The following is a 15,685-nucleotide window of genomic DNA, read 5'->3' on the forward strand; positions in this document are numbered from 1 at the left end:
ATTGTGATGATGTGTCATGTGTGTTCTTTGCAGGAAAGAACAATGAAACTCCATCTGTAGACCCATATTCAGAGAATAGGTTTTGGCTCACCTTCAAAAGATTGGTGAATGTGTGTACACATGGATATATTTTAAGTTGAAATACAATTCATAAATTAATGTCTGTCTGGTTTTTTAAAAAAATAATTTCCCACTTAACCACCTTTTACAGTGAACTGATTTATTACTGGTCAGGATCACATTGGATAAGATAGTTTCTCAGCTGCCATCTATGAACTAAGAGCAAATTTCCGTTGGTTTTTGTGACTGTAAAATATAGTCTCTTCCATTATTTCACTTTGTATCTAAGGCTGGGTAAGACCGTGTTGGTAAAAGACTTAGATAACTTTTTAGAAATACAACTATTACAGGTCAGCTTTTCTAATGATAGAGGGACAGACCTGAAGGTGCCATAAACTTTGTTCTTTTGGGATGCCAATGTTTCATTGAATTTGAAACTGTTTGAAATAAACAAACTGCATGTTGGGGCTTAGACATTTTCACAGAAATTTGCATGACATTTCCTGAAGGATGAGAATTATATCAAATGTTCTGCTTATCTATAAAAATAAACTTATTGGTTAATCACACATGTGAGGGTTTGATGGCTGGTAGCGATTCATTGACATCAGCTTTATCATGAGTCGGTGTATATACTGCCATTTATAGATGCATCATGACATGGTACAGTGACACAAGTTGGGAAACAAATGACCTGACTTCCCTGCCTGGCCCACCAGTCACCATGAGTCAGTGAAGATGATATTCCCAACTCCCTGGCAATGCGTGTGCAGTATGAATTGTTTTTTCCTAGAAGCAGGGAATTCATTCACACACGCATCGTCTGTTTACAAATAGTACACACACCGGCAAGCTGACTGGCTAGAGCAAGGCAGCTTTGTCTGTTACTAAATTACTAAGAAACTGCTCAATCTTTTTAGTACCAAACACTGAATGGTAACCAAACGCTGAAATTATTACTAAATATAAAGGGATCTCTCCAAATTCCTGATTTCATAATGATCACATAATCACTGCCAGCAGTGTGGCTGACAGTGAGTTATAGGTTTGTTCCTCCACTTTTTCCTTCTTTCTGAAAATATTTATGGAGCATCTGCCATGTGCCACGCTGTTCTATGATTGGGGATCCAATTGCGAATACAATAGTGAAGAAAAAAGTCCTGCCCTTGTAGAACTTAAGTTCTAGGAGGGGATACATAGACATAGACATATTCATACATATATTTGCTAAAGGGAAAAAAAGGAGGAATTAAATATTATTTTGGGAGGATGATGAAATTCTGATAGGGTGACCAGGGAAGCTCTCACCTAGGCCATTTCTTTAGCATAAACTTCTAAAGGAGAAACATAATCTGGAAGAAGTAGTCTCTCAGAACATTTTAAAGTATTTTTAAGCTGAGGTCTATAAGGTTTGTTTGAGAGAACTAATACATCTTAATTTTTACTAACTTTAACTGAAACCCAACATTTCTTCCAGTCATGAGTAGAGATAACTAATTGTGATGGTATTGGGAGAATCTGGAACAAAGTTACAGACAGGTTATCACAGATATTTTCATACTACATTACAGTTGTTATAGATATCTCAAAATTTATGTTTACTACCACTTATAAATTATGGTAGTTATTATCCCTGCTGTTAAATGTTAGTATTTCATGTCTTAATAAAAAAGCTACCTGTATTATTATTTTTTAAATATGTGTATTGATAATTATATTTCAAAATAATAGATTTCCATGTATCCTTAATTATGTCTTATGAATTTTAAAACATTTTGAGAAAGAGGTCAAGGCTTCGCTAGATTGCCAAAAGAGGTTCGTGGCATAAAAAATGTTAAGCTTTAGCTTCATCCCTAATTAAGTGCTGCTTCTACCTCCCACAGGTACAGCACACTTTTGATTTGTTTCCCTCACTTGGAGATTACTCAAATACATCCTGAACAGATGGGAAGGGTTTTCTGGATAATTCCTTAGAATTCTGATTGTGAAAGATCCTTTTTTTTGCTTCCTGCTTAATGCAAGCCACACACTAATTTGCAGAATAATATAACTAGTCAAACAGAAATTTGGCTTCCTGGAAAATGACAATGTAATTCTTAACAGAAGATCAACTTTTAGATTTCTTACAAAGATATTTGAAAGACCTTTAAGGCAGTGCAGTTCAGTTTATGGGAAAGAGGTATATAAAAATTCTGAGTTAGAATCAGCTCCCACTCACGTTAGTCACGCTTCGCACCATGGTGATGACCAAGTGGGTCTGTGCAGATTGAGAGGTCATGGATTATGGACCACGATACCTTCGCATTGACCAGCTATGGCAAATAAGAGGAAATACATATGTTCAACTGTCTTAGCAAGGTGGCCATAAGCATAGAACTGAGAGTGTCTTATTTAAGCAAAAAGGAGGAATGGGGTGAGCACTGGTTAAATTCGTACTCCAGAGAATTTTGCCCTGCCAACACATGTTCTATGCTTTAGATCTCTTTGAATATATTCTACTACTTCTTTTCATGAATAAAAAATCAAAAGTAAAAATTCTCAACATCTTGATGTTGCCAGAATCCTGAGAGAGAAAACTGTTAACTGTATAATTTTCACATTTTAGACAAGCTACGCTATATGTTTCATTATAATGTGGAGGGAAGTCAGTTGTGTGTCATTAAGCCCTTGGATTGTATCTTCAGTTGTGCCCTTTAGTTCTGAGAAATAGACACTTTAGAAGTGTAATGAAAGCTGTGAGTCTGATGAACTCATTTCCATGATTTATTTTCCTTTACAGGTTGGTGAAAGATGCTCCTTGGGATGAGGTCCCACTTGCTCACTCCCTGGTTGGTTTTGCCACTGCTTATGACTTCTTGTACAACTACCTGAGCAAGACACAACAGGAGAAGTTTCTTGAAGTGATTGCCAATGCCTCAGGGTATATGTATGAAACTTCATACAGGAGAGGATGGGGATTTCAATACCTGCACAATCATCAGCCCACCAACTGCATGGCTTTGCTCACAGGAAGCCTAGTCCTGATGAATCAAGGTGTGTGTGGACACAGCCGAGGTGATGCCTGAGCTGACAGAAGTCGTAGTTGCCATGTTGTGAGCAAAGCATTTTTATAACCATTCTTAGTACGTGTTCATACTTGGATCCTAACTAAACCCATGAGATGAAGTAGTCCCTACAGTGTCTCTTAGTTAATTGAGGGACATCTCCTCCTTATTTTCCGCTAGTATATTAGCCGGCATATTATCTAATTATGGCTTATGATTATCCCAGAACAAATCTTCACAACTCAGGGTCAGTGATGAATATTCATTTTTCCAGAGAATTTTGACAGTGAAGACAGCCCTCCTGGAATAAATGAAATTTTAAAAAGCTAAACAGATGGTTTGTTATTTGAAATGAAGATTTCCAGCACACAGATGGGAATCATAACACCACTACTATTTTTCCCTCTTAATATTTAAAACAACCAATCTGGATTATTTACATCCAAATTGGAAGCAACTTTTGTGGATTGTGTAGCTACTTTGCCTTAACATATTGCATAATTGCCAATAATACATTTTCTTTGTTCTTTTAACTCTAAATTACAACTTCTGTAGAAATCTATAAATGATTAAGATTGTATTTAAGAAAAGCAGCTCTAAGATCACAGGGAATTATCAGAATATTAAATATATAATTGGGGCTTGGAAATCTAACAGAATTTAACTCGATTATATTCCCCATAAGAATTATTAAGCATTTTGTTGGTTATCCAACATCAGATTTTACCCAAATCTAGCTTTCTCCCTTGTCATATCAACCAACCTTCACTTTTAATTGGGTCTTAGAGGAAAAGAAACTAACATTTACTGAGCATATGACATGTGCTAGTCTTTTTCCATATTTTATTCAATCTTCACATCAACCATATAAGGCAGCTGGGATTTGGACCCACTTCTGGCCATCCATAAAGTTCAATCTCTTTCTACTGTATTTTGTTATCTCTCTCAGAAGGGAAATTTCATTTATAATAACTTAAGCAAAATTTAGTTATGAAAGTGAATTTTCATGCTAGCTCCCCTTTTTCCCTACTCTCACAAAAACATAAAGAAAATTAAAACATCAGGTCAGGCGCGGTGGCTCACGCCCATAATCCCAACACTTTGGAAGGTCAAGGCAGGCAGATCACTTGAGGACAGGAGTTCGAGACCAGCCTGGCCAACATGGGGAAATCCCGTCTCTACTGAAAAATGGGCATGGTGGCGCATGCCTATAATCCCAGCTACTCAGGAGGCTGAGGCAGGAGAATCACTTGAACCCGGGAGGCAGAGGTTGCAGTGAGCCGAGATCCCACCACTGCACTCCAGCCTCGGCAACAAAGTGAGACTCAGTGTTAAATAAATAAATAAATAAATAAATAAATAAACAAACAAATAGAAAGGAAAGGAAAAGTAAAACGTCAAAATGCAAACAATGTGTTAATCCACTAACAAACCATTTATAAACCCCCAGGCCTGTGAAACGACACCATCATGAAATGGTGAAAGGATCTCTTGGGTGAGCCAAATTTCTGCCTCAGGGCTTAAATTTAATCTACTATAATTTTGTTTCCTTAAATAAATTTTTATTTATTTAACGAGAGGAGTAGTTTCTTTCTTCAGTCTTTCTAAATAACATTATTCCAAATAATAAGCAGTGACCCAAAATAATACTGGTTTAGATTGAATCAAAATATGTCATTTTGCCCTGGCAGGAATTTTCCTATGCATTTATTTTCTGACTAAAGTTATGGTGGCCCTGGCAGACACTCTTCCAGAGCCCCACATAAGTACACACATTTATGACAAGACTGGACAGAAGGAGGTAGAAATCAGTTGGAAAGAAGACAGATGTGAAATGTTTAAATGATTACACCGTAGTTACAATAACCACAGAGAGTAAAATAAAAGATACCATGAAAAGCCTTATGGTTAAATATAAAAGGAGTATATTAACTTGGAATTCAAGAGAGCAGTGTTCTTTCAGTAATTTTCTTCCTGTAACTTTGAAGATAGATAGGAGAACTTAAGGGGAAGTTAAAGAACGTTCCAGGCAAGGTATACGGGTGGCAGAAAAAAAAATACAGGGCATAGCTTCAGTTAACAACAATATCAGTACCTTGTATTGACAGAGATTTGCAATTTACAAAATATTTTGGTAGACATGGCCTCATATCTTCTGAAGAGGGTTGTTGTAAGGAACAAATAAGGAAAATTAGGTAATGTTGGTATCCTGGGGACAGTGGCCTGATTTTAGGCATCAGTCACATTGGTATCTGGTGGGAGATGGAAGACACAGGGGAAAAGAATGAACATAATTAGAATTTTAAACTGGAATGGTAGAGAATGGAAATCGAAAACTATCCAGAATATTGACATGTCAGCTATAGGTGGCAGAAGAGGCCAGGGTATGATGAACAGTCACCTCTGCGTACCCAAGCCTGAGAGCTGAGTTGCCTGCGTTAGTCAGGAGCCAAGTCTTAGCCTGTGACCTATATTTAGGCCCAGAGCTGGTTGGACCAAATTGCAGTAAAGCAGTGTGGCTACATCCACACCAGGAAGCATTGGGCTTAATTTTATTCTCAAGGGTGGCGTGTTTTTAAGTGAACCCTTAAATCTAAAGACCTAGGTTGAGATTAAAGTCGTATTCATTTTTAGTCATGTGCCAGAGGTCTTGAACAAGTGAGCCTTTCTGTTTTGGGGCAATAATACATAATTGGGTTGTTAAAAGGATTAACTAAGATTCTGCTCAGTGCTATATAAATTACAAATGTTACAGAAATGTGAGGAGTTGTTATTGTCAACTAAGTGCAACAATTCTAGAAAGCGAGCATTTCTGAGTTAAAAGGTTTTATAAATTTTTATAGACTTGATTTTCAGTGGGGAGATTAAAATGTGACAGATGGAAGAATTGCTTGGACAAAATCATGTAGCTCATTTTCTGGTGGTTTCAGGATTCCCAGGTGAATTTTTCATTATTAATTTGCCTTTCCAGTGGTTTCTCAGCCCCACTTTGCTGCCTTTTCAGATCCTGTGGGATCTAAAGCACATAAAGGATGAGAGGTTGCCTTCTAATGACAATATGAATTGAAGACTGTCTGTTTAGCATTTATAGTATGTGCAACCTATTACAAATTCTATAAAATAATGATGCCAAGTTTTGTGAAGAGATAAACTTTTAAAAATATTTTCAAGTATTGTTTTTTAGGAACACTGATTAAAATCTTAATATACAAATCCTCTCTTGCCAACATAAAGTTATATGCATTTGTGATCTTACACGTAATAGAGTTTATTGAAGATCAGAAAGTGACTGATACTCATTTAAGGGTTTATCTTCATTTATAGAGTCAAGAACTTCTTTTTTTTTTTTTTTTTTTTTTTTGAGACAGAGTCTCGCTCTGTCGCCCAGGCTGGAGTGCAGTGGCGCAATCTCCACTCACTGCAAGCTCCGCCTCCTGGGTTCACACCATTCTCCTGCCTCAGACTCCCAAGTAGCTGGGACTACAGGCACCTGCCAACACGCCCAGATAATTTTTTGTAATTTTAGTGGAGACAGTGTTTCACCATATTAGCCAGGAAGAACTTCTTAACTTATACCAGGGACCATCACAAACCTAGATTACAGGATGTTATTTATACACTGACAAGTTGGAGTTTTACAAAATGCGATTTGTAATATAAACGAGTTAGATAACTCAGAGGGTTTTATTTGGCCATATTTTTGTTTATGCTTTGTCACAGCCTTTAGTCATTGCTTCCCTGTGTTTTCATCCTTCAGGATATCTTCAAGAAGCCTACTTATGGACCAAACAAGTTCTGACCATCATGGAGAAATCTCTGATCTTGCTCAGGGAGGTGACGGATGGCTCCCTCTATGAAGGAGTTGCATATGGCAGCTACACCACTAGATCACTCTTCCAATACATGTTTCTCGTCCAGAGGCACTTCAACATCAACCACTTTGGCCATCCGTGGCTTAAACAACACTTTGCATTTATGTATAGAACCATCCTGCCAGGTACAGTGAGGAGTCAGAAGTGTGAAAACATGAAACTATTGTAATTTTTTCTGATTATGAAAATGAGCTAGACTAAGCAGAGAAATTAGGTCCTTAGAGTTTGTCATATTGAAATTAAATAGATTTCTTTTTAATCAAAGAAAAATTGAATTCAAGAGTTGCCTATAGCCAGAACATTTTGGAGGCTAATGTATTTATGATTTAGGTATTACAAAGCTTGGAGGGTTATGGATTAAATACAATTTCTAGGCCCCTCAATACTTTTATATATATATATATATCCAAACTTGAGTACATATACAGACTCATCTTCATCATTGAAAGCAAAATATAAACATTTGTGATTACCTGTCAGTTTTCCTTTATATGTGATCCCTGATCAATCCTATTTTTAATTTTTGGTTTTCAGTTTTTTCTTTCAAACTACACAGACACGATTCAAAATGAAGGATTACACCTACACATTTAAGTTGGAGCTTTAGTATTTTAATATTTTATTGAAGTAAATAGTATAGAAAAGTAAAAAAAAAAATTGCTGTAAAACTTGTAATTTCTTATTGCTGTGACATTTAGCCATCTAAGAAAACTAGCTCTAAAAAAAAAGATATACATGATTTAATAATATATTCATTTCTAGAGAACTTTGTAACCTTTTTTTATTTCTAAAAGAGGACCAAGATGTTAGAACAAGTTATAAAGGAAAATTTTATCAGGATAGATATCCCCTACTTCCTCCTCCTTCCCCAAGGAAATGCAATTTTTAAATGGTGATTCTAGACCTACAACAAAGAATTCAGTATTTAAATCTTTTGGCTCTGGTAGTATACATACAGATTAATAGAATCTCCATTATTGGACTAGTGCAAAAAATACTACAGAGCATAAGGACCATTTTAAGATTTAGTTTAGACTTACGTTCAAAAACAATTTGCTTTGTTGCTTTTTCTTAGACATATAGGAGAGGCCTGTTTTGCAATTCATCTTAGTAAACAAAGGCTACCTAAAGCAAGGGGCCTTTCAGAGGTTTCAGTGCTTTGTAATTTAAGCTGAGATCTAAAGGCTAACAACATCAGAAATTGTATTTGCTGTGAGCTGTGTCTGTGGCTACTTCCTAAAGTGGAAAAGACAGTATGAACATGTCTAAAAGCAGCATTTATATGTTTGTGTTAATTAAACAAACTTTTATTGAACATCTGTATGCTAGGCACTGTACTAGGGCAGAGGATTCAAAGAGGAATAAAACATCTCCTGCTTTCAAGGAATTCACAGACTAGTAGAAGATTCAGAAAATATCATTTTAAAATAGGATATACTTACAAGATCACTTACTAAATTATTAGGAACAAAAACATTAGCTGTAAATTACATAAATATAATCATGGTAACATTTTAGAAGAGGTTCTATGTTAAAGCAATCTGTTTTCAACTACATTTCTCTCTCTTTTTTTTTTTTCTTTCTACAGTTGATACTCTAGTAGCATTTTTTTTGTCTGGCTGAGTTTTCTCCCATGCTGCTTCTTTTTTCATGAACACATGGAGCGTATCCAGTCTTACCTGCTTTTATTTTTCTTCCCTATTCCAAAAATGATATATGGCTTTAAGATCCTTGCATTTTCTCTCCTTTAACTTCCAGCAGTACATACTGGCAGAGCTACTCTGGGAATTAAATTTTCTTCCTGTAGAAACTCAGTCTCTCCCCTGAACTTTATATATAGTATAACTTAGACTTTATTGAAGCCAAATTAAAGCGTGTTATTTTATTATCTTGGCCTAGAATGCACGTTGAGTTGTGGGAGAGCTAGTGTTCATTCCAGGTTCAGGAACCCAAACTGCGCAAGAGGATATCCCATGTATATATGCAAATATAATCATGTATAGCATGAACACTGGAAAATGAGGAAGGCAGACAATAGGTGTAGCACTTCTGTTACCAATGACAGGTACCACATAACAAATACAAGCTTGCACACAACATATCATGAAGTCCTTTTGAGGGATTCTAATTAACTGATCTGGAATAAAATCTGAGGATTGTGATTTTTCTTTTATTTTATCCTCTCAATTACACAATTCTAATTTGCAACTAGATTTGAAAAATCATTGTTTAGACCTATATAGGAGTATGAAGTTTTCAATGTATCTTAATTCTTTCCAACTTATTTCCCTAGGGTTTCAAAGGACTGTGGCTATTGCGGACTCAAATTACAACTGGTTTTATGGTCCAGAAAGCCAGTTAGTGTTCCTTGATAAATTTGTCATGCGTAATGGCAGTGGTAACTGGCTAGCTGACCAAATCAGAAGGAACCGTGCGGTGGAAGGTCCAGGAACACCGTCCAAAGGGCAGCGCTGGTGCACTCTGCACACGGAATTTCTCTGGTATGACACACTGGGCTAGCTTTAAAGAGAAATGGTACCCAAGGGTACTATTCGTGCTATGCACTTGTTTTTTTGCATTTAAAAAGAAAAACTAAAGCACTTTTTAAATATTTTCTCCATGCCACCTGAGTATACCACAGTTTTTGAAACTCTTAGAAACTTTTCTTTTTTAAAAAAAAAATTTCAACTTTTATTTTAGATGCAGTGGTACGTGTGCACTATACCCCGGTAGTGAGCATAGTACCTAATAGGTAGTGTTAGAAACATTTCTTTATGTTTAACATCTAATTACTGTTTTCAGTTTTTGGTTCTCATATTAGAAATATCCTACACTTGCATTATTTCATAAATAAACATGTTTTGATTTTACCTCATTTTTTGAAATATAAAACGAAACACAAAATTTAGGTGATTCTGATAATCACACCAAAAAAAGCTAGTAAAATACTTTGTTTTGGTAAATGGAGCATTATAATCTTCTAATAGCAAAGCTGTTGCTAAATTTTCAAAAGTGTTTAAAAGTGTTTGACAGTATTTGACAGCTTCACTTTGATAATAAAAGGACCGTGTAAATTTTTTTGCCTTAATCTTTTAAGCCCAGAAAGAGAAGCTTGGGTCTCCTTTTTAAAGTATTGCCAAATATGTTGTTGGCATCCAATAAGTTAAAATCAAAATTAGAGGGAACTGATTAGTCATTAATCCCTGATGTCTTTTCAAGCTGTTGAAATTTGCATTCAACTCCAAAACAAGCTTTCTTGTGGTTTGCTTCTCTTTATTCTTTCTTTTCAAAATATAAAAATTTAAGGAAAGAATATTAGTAAAATGGTAACTGGCTACAGTTTAACCAACAATTTAAGATTATTTTCATAGATAAACTAAATATATTAAGATGCAACCATCCTTGAGTTCTCTCAGGAGTATGACGTAATTACTTAATAGTGTGACCCGTAAATAAGTTACCCGTAAATATCCAACCAAGAGAGTTCTATAAAGCTAACTACAGGATTAATATAATAGGTCAGTTTAATGCTAAGTCTAACTTAAAAATCTGCCTTTATGGCAATATGCAAACTGACCAAAAACTGAGAGTAAGATGGCCCATTCAGCTTACATCTACACCTGTGAAATCACATTTATTAAGCCAACATTATACTAGACCTAAGTAGAGATATAATTTCTGATGTCTTGAAACTGAGACTATAGAACAACAGATGAAGCAGTCAAAATCAAACACTAATAAGATTAACTCTACTACAGGTGATTGATTGACTTTAGGGAAAAAGTACATAGTACTTAATAATAAACATTTATCATAAATAAAAATAAGAAGTGATTTATTGTCCAAGAAGCATGGCATCATCTGCAGATTAAAACAAAACCAAACCTTTGGTGTTGGCTAGTCAGTGGTAGGCACAATTATAAATCCCCCAGTATAAGACAGTTGGCTGAAACTTCATTCGTTTATATTTTGAGATGTGGTGTTGGTGATACATTTTATCTAATATGTGAAGTCCTCCTCTATTTCAGTTTATTTTTTCAAGGAAAAAAATCTTGAGGGCGAACTGCTTTCAGTGCCAAACATTCAGTAGTATCAGTTACTGCAGAACTATACTTCATTACAGCTCAAGGCTTGTTAGAGTCCAGATTCTAACATGGCATTTCTAGAAGAGGAGCCCCTCAGCCAGAAATTTGGATGAGGTGCCTAAATCCACGAGGCCCAGTAGATTGGATGGTTACTCTGACATCATCAAATGAAGATGGTCCATGTAGAGATTAGAGCAGAAATCATTTTGGGCCCAAACCCAAGGATCACAAATGATAAAGAAATATTCCTCTTCCAGTCACCAAGGGTTTCCCTTTGTGTATACTGATTGTCCTTGGATATTTTCAGAACTGTCCCTAATCCACTCCGTGCTGCCAGTGCTCTGGGTAGCATTTGTGTGTCGCATCTTCCACATTACCATGTTATGTGTTATTTTCACTTCCATCAGAAAACCATTTAATTTTTTAAAATTAATTTCAGGTATGATGCCAGCTTGAAATCGGTTCCTCCTCCAGACTTTGGCACCCCTACACTGCATTATTTTGAAGACTGGGGTGTCGTGACTTATGGAAGTGCACTACCTGCAGAAATCAATAGATCTTTCCTTTCCTTCAAGTCTGGAAAACTGGGAGGACGTGCAATATATGACATTGTCCACAGAAACAAATACAAAGATTGGATCAAAGGATGGAGAAATTTTAATGCAGGGCATGAACATCCTGATCAAAACTCATTTACTTTTGCTCCCAATGGTGTGCCTTTCATTACCGAGGCTCTGTACGGGCCAAAGTACACCTTCTTCAACAATGTTTTGATGTTTTCCCCAGCTGTGTCAAAGAGCTGCTTTTCTCCCTGGGAGGGTCAGGTCACAGAAGACTGCTCATCAAAATGGTCTAAATACAAGCATGACCTGGCAGCGAGTTGTCAGGGGAGAGTGGTTGCAGCAGAGGAGAAAAATGGGGTGGTTTTCATCCGAGGAGAAGGTGTGGGAGCTTACAACCCCCAGCTCAACCTGAAGAATGTTCAGAGGAATCTCATCCTCCTACATCCACAGCTGCTTCTCCTTGTAGACCAAATACACCTGGGAGAGGAGAGTCCCCTGGAGACAGCAGCAAGCTTCTTCCACAATGTGGATGTTCCTTTTGAGGAGACTGTGGTAGATGGTGTCCATGGGGCTTTCATCAGGCAGAGAGATGGTCTCTATAAAATGTACTGGATGGACGATACTGGCTACAGCGAGAAAGCAACCTTTGCCTCAGTGACATATCCTCGGGGCTATCCCTACAATGGGACAAACTATGTGAATGTCACCATGCACCTCCGAAGTCCCATCACCAGGGCAGCTTACCTCTTCATAGGGCCATCTATAGATGTTCAGAGCTTCACTATCCACGGAGACTCTCAGCAACTGGATGTGTTCGTAGCCACCAGCAAACATGCCTATGCAACGTACCTGTGGACAGGTGAGGCCACAAGACAGTCTGCCTTTGCACAGGTCATTGCTGATCGTCACAAAATTCTGTTTGACCGGAATTCAGCCATCAAGAGCAGCATTGTCCCTGAGGTGAAGGACTATGCTGCAATTGTGGAACAGAACCTGCAGCATTTTAAGCCAGTGTTTCAGCTGCTGGAGAAGCAGATACTGTCCCGAGTCCGGAACACAGCTAGCTTTAGGAAGACTGCTGAGCGCCTGCTGAGATTTTCAGATAAGAGACAGACTGAGGAGGCCATTGACAGGATTTTTGCCATATCACAGCAACAGCAGCAGCAAAGCAAGTCAAAGAAAAACCGAAGGGCAGGCAAGCGCTATAAATTTGTGGATGCTGTCCCTGATATTTTTGCACAGATTGAAGTCAATGAGAAAAAGATTAGACAGAAAGCTCAGATTTTGGCACAGAAAGAACTACCCATAGATGAAGATGAAGAAATGAAAGACCTTTTAGATTTTGCAGATGTAACATATGAAAAACATAAAAATGGGGGCTTGATGAAAGGCCGGTTTGGACAGGCACGGATGATGACAACTACTCACAGCAGGGCCCCATCACTGTCTGCTTCCTATACCAGATTGTTCTTGATCCTGAACATTGCTATTTTCTTTGTCATGTTGGCAATGCAACTGACTTATTTCCAGAGGGCCCAGAGCCTACATGGCCAAAGATGTCTTTATGCAGTTCTTCTAATAGATAGCTGTATTTTATTGTGGTTGTACTCTTCTTGTTCCCAATCACAGTGTTAGCACTGAAGATATAAATTACCTGGTCATTTTGTGATCACAAGAAGCTATACAGAACAAAATTTCTTTACCCCAGATTATCAGATTTTTTTCCCCTTAGATTCATTTTAACAAATTAAGGGAAGATATTTGGACAGAAAAAAGCAGGAACATGGAGAAATTGGAGCAGGCAAAGAATTTATCAAAGCAGTAGAAATAGCTTGGTGGTCCTATGGTGTTTCTGGAAGTATTTGTCATTGCTAATTGAGCAATCCATGTAGTACTACTTTTAGAAGAAACAAAAAGTCTGTTTTTTAAAGTAATGTTTTTTCTTATGAGAAAAAGGTTTAGATAGAATTGGGTTTTATTAATATTAATTTAATGCTATTAGCAATTTCCTTATACTATATTATGGAAAAGACTGAAGAATACAATTCTGAGAAATATAAAAAAATTTTAATGGTACAGTCATGTTGAAAGATAAATGTTGCTAAGTCCTGGTATGATGGTGTCAGCTTCCTTGGGGAAGTACTTCTTGAGTTACGTAACTAATAGGATCTTTTACTACAGGTCTGGATGGCTTTTCAGATAATATAGCAAAAAATGATAGCAGAAGATCATTAAAAACTTAAAATATATTTTATTAGAAAACATTTATCTGAATGAATATTTCCTTGATGCTGGTCTCTGCACACATATAATTGGTTACTTGTATGCATTCATTGGTGGTTCAATAAGTAAAATGATTACAGATAATACTGTATTTTCCTTATATGGAAAACTGTTGTACACCCAATGACTAAACCTTTCAAAATAAAATTTTTTCTATTATGAATGTTGATTTTCATACCAAAGAAGATGGAGAATCTAAAACTTGGATATGATTCTTATGTTTTTTAAATAGGAAAACTTTTTCAAGTTTATTTTGCTAAATAAACATCGTAATTGTGAATTTTCTCTAGTGTTTTTCTTCTCTGTTCCATTATATTCAAAATGCATTAACATTTTCCAAAATTTTTGAAGAGAGATCTTTATTTGGATGTATATTCATTAAATGTATAAAATAGTATTTGAATCAAAAGAAGTATTTTCTCTGCTTATTAACCTTAATTGTTGTTTAAACACATTTTAAATATTTAAAACAATAGCCAACTTCTGATATTTAAGTAGCACCCAACTTTCAAAAGCATAAAATTTTCAATCAGCTCCTCAGAAGGTAACAGCAGCATACAATACTAGAAAAATAATCCATAGTTTCCATTTGAGCATAAGAAAATGATATACTTAAAAGGAACTTAATAAATTATCATACATTCAGCATATTTGAGTCATATATTTCTCCTTTGAAACAGAAAATATGTTCAGCTCAAATTTTACAGTAAGGACACACTGATTTATAGGTGTAAAGTAACAACAGTAACCTTTCCTCTTATTTGCTCTTTTAGTTCACAGCCATACCAGTATGTAACCAAAAGACAAGTTGGAGAAACTTATAAGTACCTTTCTGCAGTTCTAATTTTGAACCTTCTTGCATAAAGAAAACACAAGTTTGACTTTTAACTGTGCTTCACTTATTATGCTTGGAATCCAGAAAACGACTTCTGAGGAAGTAATTTTTTTCCCCTCTCATGGAAAGTCTCTAGGGAGGATGTCATTACACACTGTTTAAAAGAATAATGTTTTCAAAAGAATAATGCTTCCGTTTGTCCTGCATGGATGCTCTTACTAGGATTTAAACTTGCTTTATGTGACAGATTCTCCGTTTACTTAACCTCACTCAACATTCCTCTCTTTTACTCTTTTCTCACTCAAAAGGATGAACTGTCTGAAATGATCAAAAGGAAATTTTGAAAGGAACAAAAAAAGGAAAATTACTCTTTGAGGTTACCAAGCAAACCTGATCTCAGATCCAAAATGAGACATACTTTCTAACAGAGATGAAAAGTGCAAGTGAGTGCCAAACTCGCTTTTCTTTTGTTTTCATTAGGTTAAGGCTAGACAATACATTAGTCACCACAGCATGATCCAGTCTAACATATTAGTTCATTTTAAAGTAGTCTTTTTAAAGATACGCATCTTTAAAACAAAATGAATTAAAGTTATGTGGTTTTTTTTTCTTCTAACGAACCTGGCATTTATTTCCTTAAAGAGAAATTTCCTCAGGCAGTGACTTAAGTGGTTAAGTGGGGAAAAAATGCTGAAATAAATCACAGCTCTTCATAATGAAACATGTTTTTTTATCAGGGATAGTGCATATTTGAGTAAAACTAGGCAACTTTTTGTAACTTGAAAACCAAGCAATGTTGAATCTGCCTTGAAACTAAGTAATCAATTATGGAATCTGTTTCAATGCTGCTCACTATGACAGGAGTGTTTCAAGTTCATTGGATAATGTGTGAGCTGTTGTTCAGGGGATTGGCAGGACTCTTGGTCCTAGCCTTAAAGAAAAT

At 36.2% G+C, this 15,685-nt stretch overlaps 1 protein-coding gene across 4 annotated transcripts in view; it reads left to right on the forward strand.

Moving 5' to 3' along the window:
- The window catches only part of DSE (dermatan sulfate epimerase), a 71,909-nt gene extending 57,718 nt beyond the window's left edge, over window positions 1-14,191 (forward strand). Inside the window, exons 4-7 of one of the 4 annotated variants that reach the window (XM_025384279.1) lie at window positions 2,840-3,093; window positions 6,862-7,101; window positions 9,270-9,477; window positions 11,501-14,191. In XM_025384279.1, the coding sequence (XP_025240064.1) occupies window positions 2,840-3,093; window positions 6,862-7,101; window positions 9,270-9,477; window positions 11,501-13,259 (2,461 nt within the window). In that variant the 3' untranslated portion in view covers window positions 13,260-14,191. The remainder of the gene's footprint in view (window positions 1-2,839; window positions 3,094-6,861; window positions 7,102-9,269; window positions 9,478-11,500) is intronic. The other 3 variants (XM_025384280.1, XM_025384282.1, XM_025384283.1) reach the window with 3 other exon arrangements.
- Window positions 14,192-15,685: the final 1,494 nt, after the last annotated feature.

The sequence above is a fragment of the Theropithecus gelada genome, chromosome 4, assembly GCF_003255815.1.
Source record: "Theropithecus gelada isolate Dixy chromosome 4, Tgel_1.0, whole genome shotgun sequence".
NCBI lineage: Eukaryota > Metazoa > Chordata > Mammalia > Primates > Cercopithecidae > Theropithecus > Theropithecus gelada.